The following is a 14319-nucleotide window of genomic DNA, read 5'->3' as shown; positions in this document are numbered from 1 at the left end:
TTCAAAATAAATTTATGCAAACCGACACACCTGATGATGACCGTTTGAGTTATGGTCGAAACGTCGTGAGAATTTTTTATTGTTTTATATATATTTTGTTATTTTGTTGTTTCTCTTCAACGTGACTTTACCGAAAAAACTAAGAATATGAATTACTGCAGTCACGAAAGCTTTAAATCAAAAAGACAAGATAATCAAACGGATACAAGACATGCCTCTGTCGGCAAGAACTGTTCATGATCGTACCATCGTGATGGCAAACAAAGTGGAGGAAACGCAAGTGAAGGACATAAATGCAGCGCCGTTCTTTTCTCTGGCTTTGGATGAGTCAACAGAAGTGAGCCATTTGTCGCAGTTCAGCGTGATTGCAAGATATGCTGTTGGTGACACACTGCGCGAAGAAAGTCTTGCTGTTCTGCCATTAAAAGGGTCCACAAGAGGTGAGGATTTATTCAAGTCTTTCATGGAGTTTGCTCAAGAAAAAAGTCTACCTATGGATAAACTTCTCTCAGTGTGTACTGATGGTGCTCCGTGTATGGTGGGGAAAAACAAAGGATTTGTGGCGCTTCTCCGTGAACATGAAAATAGACCCATCCTAAGTTTCCATTGCATTATACACCAGGAGGCACTTTGTGCTCAGATGTGTGACAGGCAGTTTGGCGAAGTGATGTCGCTGGTCATTCGTGTGATCAACTTTATTGTTGCCCGAGCCTTAAATGATCGCCAGTTTAAAACACTGCTGGATGAAGTTGTAAATAACTATCCTGGTCTGCTTTTGCACATCAATGTGCGTTGGTTGTCAAGAGGGAAGGTGCTTAGCCGTTTTGCGGCTTGCCTGAACGAAATCCGGACTTTCCTTGAAATGAAAGGCGTCGGGCATCCTGAGCTAGCCGACACCGAGTGGCTCCTCAAGTTTTACTATCTCGTAGATCTGACTGAACATCTGAACCAGCTCAACGTGAAAATGCAAGGCATTGGAAATACAGTGTTATCCCTTCAACAAGCTGTATTTGCTTTTGAAAACAAGCTGGAGCTTTTCATCAGGATCTTGAAACAGGTCGTTTACTACATTTTGAAAAACTGAGCCAATTTAAAGATGCATGCACAGCAAGTGAGCCCATTCAAAACCTTGATCTCCACCAGCTAGCTGGCTGCACATCCAGTCTCCTACAGTCCTTCAAAGCACGCTTTGGAGAATTTCGTGAGCACACTCGTCTTTTTAAGTTAATCACCCATCCAAACGAGTGTTCACTGAACACAGCCGACCTGAATTACATCCCTGGTGTCTCCGTCAGAGATTTTGAAGCAGAAGTGGCTGACCTGAAGGCCTCAGACATGTGGGTGAATAAGTTCAAGTCACTGAATGAAGATTTGGAAAGAATCACACGACAGAAAGCGGAGTTGGCGAGCAAGCACATGTGGACAGAAATGAAAAAGCTCCAACCCGAAGACCAGCTGATTCTCAAAACTTGGAACGCGCTTCCTGTCACATACCACACACTGCAGCGTGTGAGTATTGCTGTATTGACCATGTTTGGATCTACGTATGCATGTGAGCAGTCATTCTCACATCTTAAAAACATCAAGTCCAACCTACGATCACGTTTAACGGATGAAAGCCTCAATGCTTGCATGAAGCTTAACCTCACCAAGTACCAACCCGACTACAAAGACATCAGCAAATCCATGCAGCACCAGAAGTCGCATTAATGGTGAGTGTTATAACAACATTATTTAAAAGAATAAATTCAGAGGCTTATTATACTGACATTTAGTTGAATTCACTTTTAAAATATATTATATGGCTCTCACTGAAATAAATTTCCAATTTTTTTGCTTTCATGGCTCTCTTAGTCAAAAAGGTTCCCGACCCCTGCATTGGGGAAACGAAACAACATGTCTCGGACCGTGTCCGCGAACACAAGGCAGATCTGAAACACGGCAGAACCAATACCTCTGACCATTGTTATAATGCTGTGGGCTCGCATGATATTGTTTTTTCCGAGACCAAGGTACTCTGCAAACCTTCGGGCTATCAAAGGTTTGTTCATGAAGCCATCCAGACATATAAACATAGACATAACTTCAACCGAGAAGATGGATACAAATTTAGCAATCATTGGAAGGATGTTATTAACCAGGTAAAACCATAACTGCTTTATGGTCGTTGTCTGTCATATCTGCCAGGTACTAGTCTAGCAATCATTGGAAGGATGTTATTAACCAGGTAAAACCATAACTGCTTTATGGTCGTTGTCTGTCATATCTGCCAGGTACTAGTCTATTTTTCCGAGTAAATTTCCCCTTATACCCAGCTCTCTCAAATCAATATTGAATAATATTCCTTCAAGTGACCTCTTATTGACACTAGCAGTTTTGTACTTTCCAAACACCTTGCTATGGAGATGGCAAGCAAACCAACATATGTATTACTTTTAGAGTTAGAAATCGTACAAATGAAAAACCAAACTTAAAAAGCAGCTTTTTTTTATAATCATCAGTAACCATGCTGAGACAATTGATGGCTGAAACCCATCATTTAACCGAATATCTCAGTGGTGCCATCTCAGTGAGCTGACCCATAAGCCACTTAGTAACATGAATGCAACAGAATACAATGTGGATATATTTTGCATTAAATTGAAACCGCATCCCAAGATGCTGTACAAACGCAGTGGGAATATTTATTTTGTAGCAGGAAAAGAGGAAGGTCTTGAGCCTGGGCTTGAACGTGGGCATGGAGTCAATAGCAGGGATGACTGGGGAAAGGGATTTCTAGACTGTGCGGGGAAGGAGACGGGAATGAACTCCTCATCTTGTATGAATGTCTGTACATTCAACTTCTTTCGCATCGTATGCAGTTAACCGTGCTAACTGGAGGCACAGGGAAGAACAACACATCTCACAAAGGCCTCCTCCCAGATAGAACACACCTGCCCCGTTGTCCAGAAGCTCCAGCTTGTAGGCCACTGGCTCGCTTGGCCGCTCTATGAAGGCAAAGACAGTGGCGCCCACGACCGGCGTGAAGCCCTGCATGATCTGGGCGTAGATGGCGTTGATTTGGGGCTGTCCACCCACACCCGATAGCACGTGCGCCTCCATGGTGATGGGTTTAACTCCTTGTCTGGATGCGCTGCTGGTCACCATCAGGGCAAATGTGTCCTCGTCGGCAGCTCTGTTGCATATCGAGTGACTCCACACCCCAGGCTGAGGGTAACAATAATTTATATTTGTTATAATAAGCGTAACAATGTACAACCATTTACCAAGCCACTGCTGAATGAAAACTTCCATACTTTTTTCGGTCACGGGGAGATATTTGAACATGCTGTATAATTGTATCTCATTGGTCAGTGTGGGTTAGTGAAGGGGGTGCCCAGGTTCAGATATCGCTCAGCACTGATGTCAGCTGTGGACAGAAATCGAACTCAGGTTGCCAGGTTCAGCATGTAGGACGCTAACCACTTCTACACCTCCTAACCCCCTTCCATTAGTCATGCACACGCGGTATCTGTTCTAGCATTCACTCAACGTCAAGAGGTCATAAATACCAACGCTGTTAATGCTGCCACACCTTATTATGTTTGCTAGATCGTATCGTAGGTTCTAGACGCGACTTTTCAGCGATATTTATTACAGTATTCCACCATTTGGCTTCAGGTCTTCCCATTGGTCATTGACCTCTGGAGTCCCCATTCATTGGCAATGTAGCGTTTACCTTACGACATACATTGTCTGTTATGATATGCCATGTACGATATAAGCAGTAACATAATGAGCATCTTTGATTTAAAGCTTTCGTGACTGCAGTAATTCATATTCTTAGTTTTTTCGGTAAAGTCACGTTGAAGGGAAACAACAAAATAATAAAATATATATAAAACAATAAAAAATTCTCACGACGTTTCGACCATAACTCAAACGGTCGTCTTCAGGTTATGGTCGAAACGTCGTGAGAATTTTTTATTGTTTTATATATATTATTATTTTGTTGTTTCCCTTCAACATGACTTTACCGAAAAAACTAAGAATATAATGAGCATCGTGAAGTCACTGTCTCTTTGTGGGTGATAAAGTCAATGTTCTTCTCGCTATGTGTCTATGCAGTCTGTCTTAATGTGAAGTCATACCATCCTCCAGTAAACTTTATTTCAGTGGTAGAGCCCACTGAGACACCATAAATAAGAGAACGAAGCACAGTATTCCATTTTAGGGTAAAACAAGAGAAGAGTTGTGTAGAGGAAAAAAATACGTGCTTGAAAAAAGCAATTATGTACGCTGCAGAAACGTACACATTCCTCAACATGTAACGTACATTGATAAAGTCCGTATAGGGATGCGTTTGGTGGTCATATCTATGTTTGGAATACGGACACCAAGGCCGTAATTATAATATATATTGGGGGGGACACATAAAATATGCTCAAAATGTCCCCCCCAATATATTGCTATAAAATAGATGTATGTTTATATGATTGTGGTTATGGTTGTACTTTACTAATCCATAATCTCTGCCATTACATACAATAAAACAAGGTAAAAAAACAGAGCAATGTAATACAATACACTATTAGACATTATTGTAAAACATAAAAAGTCCATCCTATGTGTTAGTGAATTTTTAAATATTTTTGGCAGGAAATAGCAGGAAATTTGTTTTCAAATTTAGATTTTTTTTTCTGGGGGGGGGGACCCCCAGACCCCCCGGAAGATTTGGTTCCCCCCAATGTTGTCTCCATGGCTACGGCCTTGACGTATACATTACAATGACTGTTAAGAAAATAAAGTGTTCTTGGACAGGTCACATCCCTTGAAAGGATGATGGCCAATGGGATGAGACTGATGACACAACGGTGGGCACAGGAGAGAATGCAACCAAGCGGAGCACCACCGTGGAGAGTGAGTGGTGACATCACTTCATGCGCAGGAACGAGATGGATTGTGGCATCCTTGAAGGCAACAATACGTGGAAGGATTTCATCCAGCGGTGTGACAGGCTTTGGCTGGTCACGGTGCTGATGGATTGTGTGAATATATGTACATGAAACTCTGCAACAAATATATCGCATGTACAGCGTAGTGTTGCCACCTGTTCAGCGTTACCTGGACAGTCTAGGAATTGGCATCTGTGTACAGGTGGCAGGAATTGATGTGCGCCAAAAATCCGGTGGTATTATATTTAACTTTTATAAGTACGCTGCAGTTTGTATAGACCGAGGCTATATCTAGGCTTGGTCTGTGAAAAAGGTGGCAACCCAAGTTACAGCGATTAGCAGTACCTATCATATCTGCCCATACTCTTTCTGACCCACCCATACTGGGCATCTGTGAAAAAGAGCTTCACAGCTCATCGGATTCCTACAGTCTAAATAAAGATTTTGATTCTGATAATACAATGTGTGTATGTGGCTTTATCACCAGAATGCACCCACATCTTGGAAGCCAATTGAGGTTGATCCTGGATTGTCCTTGGATGGGTGACCACCAGGCATAACATATGTTATGGATCTGTAGAGAGCCGTGCAGTAAAATACACCGTTGTTGTACCATACTTCTGCTCTCCAATGTCTATTTTCCCCACGTTCGCAAAAGCTGCGCTGAGCAGCATGGTGAAGTATGGTCACATAACACCCACGACCTGCACGGCATGGGGAGCCCCTCATCCAACGGTGGATTTACAATAGGGCTGTACAGTACACATACATGCACAATATTAATATGCGAAAACATAGCAAACTGGGCAACTGTAGTGGAGCATATTCTTGGTTATTTCGGTAAAGTCACGTTGAAGGGAAACAATAAAATAATAAAATGTTTCCCTTCAACGTGACTTTACCGAAAGAGCCAAGAACATGAATCACTGCAGTCACGAAAGCTTTAAATCAAAATTTAAATCAAAATGTAGTGGAGCATGTTTTGCCACATACCAGTGGCAAACAGATGCAAACGAACATGCTCTGATAATATATGCATTGTCTTTGAAACCCATTGGCCTACACCAGAGAGACAGCCAGAATGATGGCCTTGTCTCACCTGTGCTAGATCAGAGAACGGCAAAGGCGAACAGTACAGTTCATCATTTTTATATTGTCAAGAAAGGTCCCGTAAAAAAAAAAGATACTCACTTGCGAGGTTCCCGGAATGGTCAACCGTGCGGTTTTAAAGTCCTCGTCGATGGTGAAATTCAAATTGGTGTAGTTGTTGGCGCCCGGGTCGCTGACGAGGATCTCAGGAACCTTGTTCGAGAGCCACGTGACGACGTACTTGGTGTTGTTTCCCACGCTCGTGTCCATGTACACCACTCCTTCGAGGCACTCGTTGCTGCTCATGGTTTCCCCGGTGCTCTCGAGCTTTCGTAGATAAATACAAATTTTGTTAAATAAAACAGCAACGCAACGTTAAAGTTCTTGCTTCCTACAGGATGATCCAATTGGGCCATATTCATATCTGTATACTTTGAAAATCCCGTCTCACATACACATATATATCGACTGGACAAAGCTATCAATAATGGTTAATTTGTTTAGAAATCAAATTAACTGCTGATTACATGTGACATACACATGCCACTGGCACACATTAGCCCATGATTATGAATCATGTATAGTAAATTGACGACTCAAATACATTTCCCGGCGAAGAATGGCACGATCTAGTCAGGAAAGTTCCGTCTCGACACCATGGCAGTGTACGCAGGGCTCCACCCTTGCGTTAGTTGTTAGTTATTTTTTCTATTTTTGACTAAAACATTGAATGACCATCAAATAAGCATTTTCAATAAATCACTGATGATGATTTTAAACAATATTTTAGTCCATTCATCAATTGATTTTTTGAGTGAGAACTCACAACTCTATGACAACTAAACAAATCCTCCACATCCTCCAGGTTAGGTCACAAACTTTCAAAAATAAAACCTGAAAATGGAATGAATATATATTTTTTAATATTGGTGGTGTATTGCTCATCTTGGTCCTTAAGTTATAATCTGAGTAACAAACATTCAAAATAAATTAACACGTAGAGTGCTATGATGAAGCCTATGACCAAATCACGCAGAGTGTGACTGATCACATCAAATATTGGAAGTCTAAGCAGAACTGAGCCTGGACATTGCTTGTATGGGTGGATGTGATGCACACAATAGGTTGATATAGGGCAGGGGTCGCCAATGAAAACAACAGCAAGAAGTGCCGTTCATTTTCGAATTCGGTAAAAACACCCCCTCAATATTTCAAGAAACCGCAATGCGATGTGAATACGAGATGGTGGCCCTTCATAAACAAAGTCACGAAGCAGTCCGGAAAGATTATAGGGCTTGTGGAGCATCTGGTGGGCAGCAGAGGGCAGTGCAGCGACATACATTGGTTGTACTAAATATGCACGTGGGGGGAAACCAGAGTACACGTGAGTACACCCACACGCGCGACGAGGAGTTAGGGGTAACACTCAATCCACTCTGCCACGTATACGCTCCCTGCCTTCGCCGTCCCTGCACTGACCAGCATGGTGAAGTATGGTTAAATAACCCCGCACAACTTGGATTAGTCCTCAACCTTCATTAAACTTAGATGATATTATCAATCAATCCATCAAAAGGGTTGTTTGTACATGTGCATTGTGTTGAAGCTCAAAATGTAAACTCACATCCTGGTTGGCTGCTGTAATGATAGGTAAGCTTTTCAGACTGGGTTAAGTTTGTGCAGCTTGGTACACTTCGCGTGTGGGCTTCACCTGTACCACCAGAGAGTGTGAGTCTCCGGTGTCTGTCGTCGTGGATGTGAACGCGTCCACGAGGCCGTTCGTGTCTAAGTTGTCCGTCGCGTAAAAGTGCAATCCACCTGGCATAAAGAGCGGAGCAATTTTCCACCAGAATGAAGTTAAACCTCCATGTTGACGTGTCTAGAGTGTACACTACTTCTATGACAATAGCTAGGCATGGACGCACGGTACTATCGTCAGGAATGGATGTAAGGGGGGGGGGGAGTCGATGGGGGGTGATCGAGACCCCCAAAAAGTGTAATTTTTATATTAATATTTACCGAAGAGAACACATTTTTTTTAATGGAGGACCCTATTTAAACAGCTTGAAATTTCGGGACCACCCTCCCCTATATCTATCTGCCTTTGCTTATGGTCAGTTATATAATAGCGTTTGTTATAGCCTATCCAAGTATTCATCCTTCTTGTATCAGCCATCTGAGATTTGCTCATGACACAAACCGTTCGAGCAATGAATGAAAATTAACTACAGAAAATAACGAAAGAGCTTAAAAAATAAGGTTGGGCTCAATACAAACATGGGCAAAAAAAAACCTAATGTACAACAGGTTTGCAAAACAAAACAAAATAATTGTTGGAGGTACACAAGTGCAAGTATAGAGACACCGTATTGCCTCTAAGGGGAAATTGTGGGATTGAGCAGTACACATGATGACAAAAAGGAACGATCGCTGGTAGATGAGATTGGTGGTGGCATGCCAGCCGAAGCAGGGAACGGCGTTAAGAGGACGACCGCCATAGAGATGGAGTCATGACATCAGTTCAAGTGCTGGAGAGAGATGGATTGTGGAATTTCAGCACCATGAGGCATGGCGATGGCAGGAGAAGGCTTCGTCCAGCGGTGGATAGACAATGGTTGATGATGATGATAATAATGAGATACCATCAAATGTTTAATTACTTGAGCTGGGAAATACATACCGATGGTAGTGGCATTTCTTTCATTCAATAATTTGCATTATTAAGGTTATTCAATGACTAGTTTTAGGTAAGTATTTTTTTAACTTATTTTGCACCGTACGTAGCCAACCATGCCAACCGTAACTAATTAAAATAGCAAATGATTACCTTGTGATATGAATCTCAACAACTGCATACGTACTACGTTGGAGAAGAATACTTTGAACATTTACATGAAGTGTAGCAATGCTCACCGGTGATGGTCGAGAGCGTCTCAAGACCCGCATCTGCACCGGGCCCCAGGGCGATGGTGTGGATTGTGCAGCCGCTGTCGAAGGCCTCCTGGAAACAGAGGCTGATCCCTTTGTCCTCACCGTCGGTCAGCAAAATTATCTCATCTCCGTAGGCGTCGCCATTGTCTTCTGACAAAACCTAAAGGGCAACACGGATAGCATCAATTAAAGGTCCTAATGCACCCCCCTCTCTACCCCCCCCCCCCCCCCACCGCTTGATATTTTATTTTACCACGTAAGGCCCACTGAGCTGTATAGGTCTTTTTTCAGGAGCGACCTGGTCACAAATGATAGCTCAACGAGGTGGCTTATCGCGTGGAAATTTATAGCAGCCAAACACTTTAAACGCAGGTTGTTTCTAAATGTGGAGAGAGAGAGAGACATGCAAACTCCAAATATACAGCAGGCGTTTGGGACGGGATCGAATCCACGACTCCTGTATACCAGGCACGCTGGTTAACATCTCGCCACCTCCTCTACCAAAGGCTACAACCCCTCCCCCCTGTTGGATGATACAGATGCATTGAGAGCATCCCGCGCAAACTCGCACGAGTTTTGTGATGCGCTCCAACGCGCGTGCGTTTTGTTTCAATACAAATTTTAAAAGGTCCAAATTCGACTTTTTATCGTGTTTCATCTCATATTCTTGGTTCTTTCGCTAAAGTCACGTAGAAGGGAAACAATAAAATAAAAATATAAAACAATACAATTCTCGCGACGTTTTATCTCGTGAAAACCAAAATATCGCTACGTTGTTACTTTCATTAACAAAATGTCAACTATCTAATTCTGTCTCTACGTATAAAAAAACTTACTTTTGGCCGTAAGCCTATGAGGCCTTCTAGACCAATGCTTTCCAGAAGCATTTGTTTAATCAGATGCCCTCTGGACCTCTTTCGACCTTCTCATCAGCAGAGTAAGGCCTGTTAAACAAGTTGTATATATTTAGTTATTCTGTGTGAATATTTGACTGGCCAAGTGCTAAAACAATGCTTAAATATAAAGCATCCATGTTTAAGGCTCCTATATATAAACAGGATGGGACACACTAATGTGTATAGATAAACATATTAACTTTATTTTAGTAAAATGAGTTGTGACTATAATGCATTTGAGTAATACTCATTTGTGCTGTATACCTCTCCCATGCGACATTGGCATGTACCATTTGTTGTTTGGCATCATGCGTTAGAAGCTTCAGTTTTCCTGAAGAAACTTCCAGCAATTGGAGCACGCGGAGCGAAACGCCAGACATCGTGCCGAACAAAAACAAGGTTGAACCCGAAAACACAAGGGAGAGCTACATCCAAGTGACAGTTCTGCCATCGTCGACTTTGCGAGGGTGGACGATGACGTGTGGGAAATTAGTTTTTAACACAGCGATAGCAAAAGACTTGATCAAAAGTGAATAAAAATGTAGAAAAAAAACCACTCGCAGACGTTAGCATGTTACGTTTCCATCAGTGATGTCAATACTAACCACATTGATATTTGGTTATTTGTTTTAAATAATCTGTTATTCATTAATTATTTACATTCACTGAAGCACTTGCGTGACGCCTTATAGTTATAACAAAGCCAGTGTTGAGTTTTTCAGCTTGGAAGCAACGCAGACAGTCCAAACCAATATATGGATTACCAAAAGTCCCTGCCGTACTCCTTTACATATTTCTGTGCCGCCCCGATCGGAGGCTCGAGGCAGGTATTTCACGAAATCTTTTCGGCTCGTGTCATCCGTGATTCTGGTCAGCCCCTTGTTGACGTTTGGCTGGTGATCAAACGTCACGATTCCAGCCATTGTTTCATCCTCCAGGATCTGCATGATGAATATTTCCGACGCTTGCCGGAGTCTCGGGATCCGTTGGAACTGTGGTGGAAAAGTTAACGCGCAACCCGGCACACGCACAATTTGGGTCATGCTTGGAGACGGTTATCTGTGAACACTTTATTGTGCAAATAGCCAGTTGCTGAATACATTAAGATAGTGAGTTATTCCCAATGGTAAATAAACCCAACATTAAAACGGGGGAAATGGTGCGATACATTTAGTGAGCACAATAAAAAAAACATTAGTAAAAACTTCCCCAGGCTGACTGTTCCCCCCTATCAATCAGAACGCCTCGTGTGTGTAGGCCTCGCGGATATTCGCGTACGGTTGTTTATTTTGTCACCCAACGTTCTGTAGACAGTAAAAATATAATAATATACTTAAAAAATAAATAAAACTAGTCCAAAACATCGATCAAAACAGGTTGAGAGAATGGTAACTCAGAGGCCAGAGTGCTGAGATCATGGGTTTGAATCTGGGTGTGTCAAAATGTCCATTGTCTATGTTTACAGTACTGCAATAACACAGAACATGTAGTTATTCTGAAATACTCATACATGGAATCTATCAAAAAAGGAAATTTGGCCAAAAAAAAAAGAAAATTGGCCTCGTGAAAAGGTCTTTAGTTGTTACTATTTTTATTCATTGATGTTGCTGGCAACGTTAGTTTCTGACATTGACATTTTTTACGAGGGTACAAACAATAGTGCTTTCCATCTTTTTCTAATGATTTTTTTCATGCAGATCGATGTTGAATAGTGGTTATTCCTTTGGTCAAGTAAAAGTAAAAATAGAAGTCTGAAGTTCTTTGCAGGTTTAATAAATAACTAGCAAAGTCCCAAACGGCGGATGGAAAGCAACATTGATGGGAGCACATAATTCTTGAATTGCATGCTCACAGCGTCTTTTTTTATACACCGTTTTATATTGCTGCAGTTGATTTGTTATGACAACCGTGACCATGAAACCCAAACTATGGTACAGTGGATATAGTTAAACTACCGTAGCCTGCACTCCTTCAATGGAGGAAATTGCAAAACGACACGAACTCTCTCCCGAAGCCCTCTCGTGGCTTGCAAATCTCAACACTGGCATTTAGCTCCTGAACATATTGCCACTCTGAAGAATATTTTTCACGAAAAAAACATCGACAATTATGAAAGTGTAAACGATGAGCGTTCCTATAACCGCGAGACCTGTTTTTTTTCCCATTAGCTGTTAAATCGAGGTGTATCGCTGTTTATGCAATTGTTGTCAACATTAAATAGATGTCGCAAAACAATAGTAGGGGCGAAGGTGTCTGGCTTTGTAAGTTGTCTTTGCTGAATTTACAAAGTAAAATCCCATTTTTTTAGCTTATCATGGAAAGCTTTCTTCACGTTCACCCCCTGATCAGAGTTTCTAAAGCACATATACACCGGTTCCTGCTTAAAAAGTAAAGCGTCACTTATTATACAGCAGCTATGATGACAAGGCTCTCAGTAGAAGAAACCATGAACACCAATATTTATCCATAAAAAGCCTCACTGTGCCTCACGAGTAATTTTCAGAAGGGTCCTGCATTACGGTGTGTTTGGTCAATTCCATGAATGCGCGTTCAGCAAGTGGGGGAAAAACAGAGTACCCGGAGAAAAACACACCACGTAGACGTGGAGGTGACACCCAATTCTGTAATCTTCTCGCCACGCCTTGCAACCCCATACCTAGAACACCTGGCAAACCCTGATACTCACGCATCCCAGTACAACCTGGGGTGGGTTACCACAAGGGTCATAGATAAAGCTTGAAATAATCAAACTCAAAGTTAAGGTGACAAGCTTTAGTGTTTTGTAGATAGGTGCATCGGGGGTTAAAATATCAGAGTTGTAAATGTTTAAAATACAACAGGGTACATACGCTAAGCACAATATTAGCATTCCAAAGATACCGGCTGAAAAGTCATCGCTTGAGAATGTCCATATCCAACTTCGCTTGTGAGCGCAGACATTCATAGAGCCTTAAGAGTGCAACGAGAAAAACGAGCGACTCACATTTGCCATGCTGCCAGACACATCTAGGACGAGGACGATGACCCGGTGTATGGGACGTAGGAGGGTGAACGACGGATCCATGGGATTGTCCACTGTGGGGTTGGCGAAATCTTGGTGGCCCAGCATCACCTCCCAGGCACTCTTTAAACCACACAGCCGGTTGTGTGGATTCGGAGCTGCCTTGTTGTGCGAGCTTGCCGAGCAGAACTCTTGCACCTGCCAAAAAAAGTCAAATGTTGGAGCTGAAAATTAAAGAATTCGTATTTTTTTTCAGCGTACGGTTTGTCACATTCACAGCCGTTTATTTCACTTGTTGAAGCATACGACTTAAGCATAATCAGGCATCGACAGTTATTTGATAATGTAATTTGTTCAAATACACAGCCGATAATATATTAAAAAACTGATATAAGGATGAGAATTTGTATTTATTATTAGCTTAAATGCCAGGGCATTCTAGGCAGCAGACCTCGACATTGGCATTTAACTCCTGAACATATTGCCATATATGCAATAGACACTGATGTGTTTGTAACCGTTTTGCTAGGATTATATAAACAAGAGCTAAACTGATGATAGATTTTACATTAGGCTCTTATAAAACCAAAAAATATCACAATTTAAGCCTGGCTTGAATTTGTTTAGAAAATAATTGGCATTCCTGTACACGAGCGACCCAAATCATGCGCTCACTAATGTTTACTCTTCCAGCTTTATTGGCAAAAATTAAACCCATGTCTCCATCACAAAGAGTACGGCAATTCACCAAAATCATGCCTTTGATCATTTGGTCAACACCTGAAGTAGGTTAAGTAGCTGCAGCTCACATTGTCAAGCCACTGTAGGGCCATGATGGATTCTTGCGCTGTTTGGTCTTTGTCCGGGAAGAATGAGCAGTCCTCCTCTGGCAGGCCAGTGAAGAGATTGATGTTACATTCCCGCACTTTACAAGCCCCGGTGCTTCCACACGTTACCACTCCATTGCCACCCGTGATGTTTTTTGAGCACCTGTGCGTGAGGAACGGTGTTAAAATCTTAATGCAACGGAGGAGATTTTGTTATTGGGCAGTTTTAAGAAGCGTGGTCAGCCATCATTAGGGGTTGTCACCTATGCATTGTGGGCAAGCAGCATCATCACTGACAAAGCAACCTGCTGTTTATGCTGTGTTTACGATTTTGACGAATAATAATAAAGTACAAAAACTAGGCCTAGACACAACATGTTTAATGATCCAACATTTTTTATTTATCCGAAAACATGTCACTGGCATCACTTCCCTGCTTTTCCAAATGTGACGACATTTTGGCAATCTCGTGACACCACTCTGTGTAAATGATTAAAATATAAAAATGTTTGCATGAAATATATTGTTTTACCGATGGAACTTATTTTTTTATAATTAAAATTTAATCAATATTTAAAACAAATAAAAAGTATGTAATGGAGTGCATAAACAATGAAAATATACAATACAGTATTAAAATG

General features: G+C 41.8%; 1 protein-coding gene across 1 annotated transcript in view; it reads right to left on the bottom strand.

The window, feature by feature from the left end:
• Positions 1-14319, bottom strand: part of LOC116945081 (calcium-activated chloride channel regulator 1-like) — a 30151-nt gene that overhangs the window by 6305 nt on the left and 9527 nt on the right. Inside the window, exons 7-12 of the mRNA XM_076068878.1 lie at positions 12814-13075; positions 10615-10894; positions 8910-9114; positions 7705-7841; positions 6126-6350; positions 2934-3207 (exon numbers count right to left, since the gene is read on the bottom strand). Of these exons, the coding sequence (XP_075924993.1) occupies positions 2934-3207; positions 6126-6350; positions 7705-7841; positions 8910-9114; positions 10615-10894; positions 12814-13075 (1383 nt within the window). The remainder of the gene's footprint in view (positions 1-2933; positions 3208-6125; positions 6351-7704; positions 7842-8909; positions 9115-10614; positions 10895-12813; positions 13076-14319) is intronic.

The sequence above is a fragment of the Petromyzon marinus genome, chromosome 22 (genome assembly GCF_048934315.1).
Source record: "Petromyzon marinus isolate PM22_M1 ecotype Great Lakes invasive population chromosome 22, UKy_Petmar_22M1.pri1.0, whole genome shotgun sequence".
Classification (NCBI taxonomy): domain Eukaryota; kingdom Metazoa; phylum Chordata; class Hyperoartia; order Petromyzontiformes; family Petromyzontidae; genus Petromyzon; species Petromyzon marinus.
This window is presented reverse-complemented; position numbering and strand designations above follow the sequence as displayed.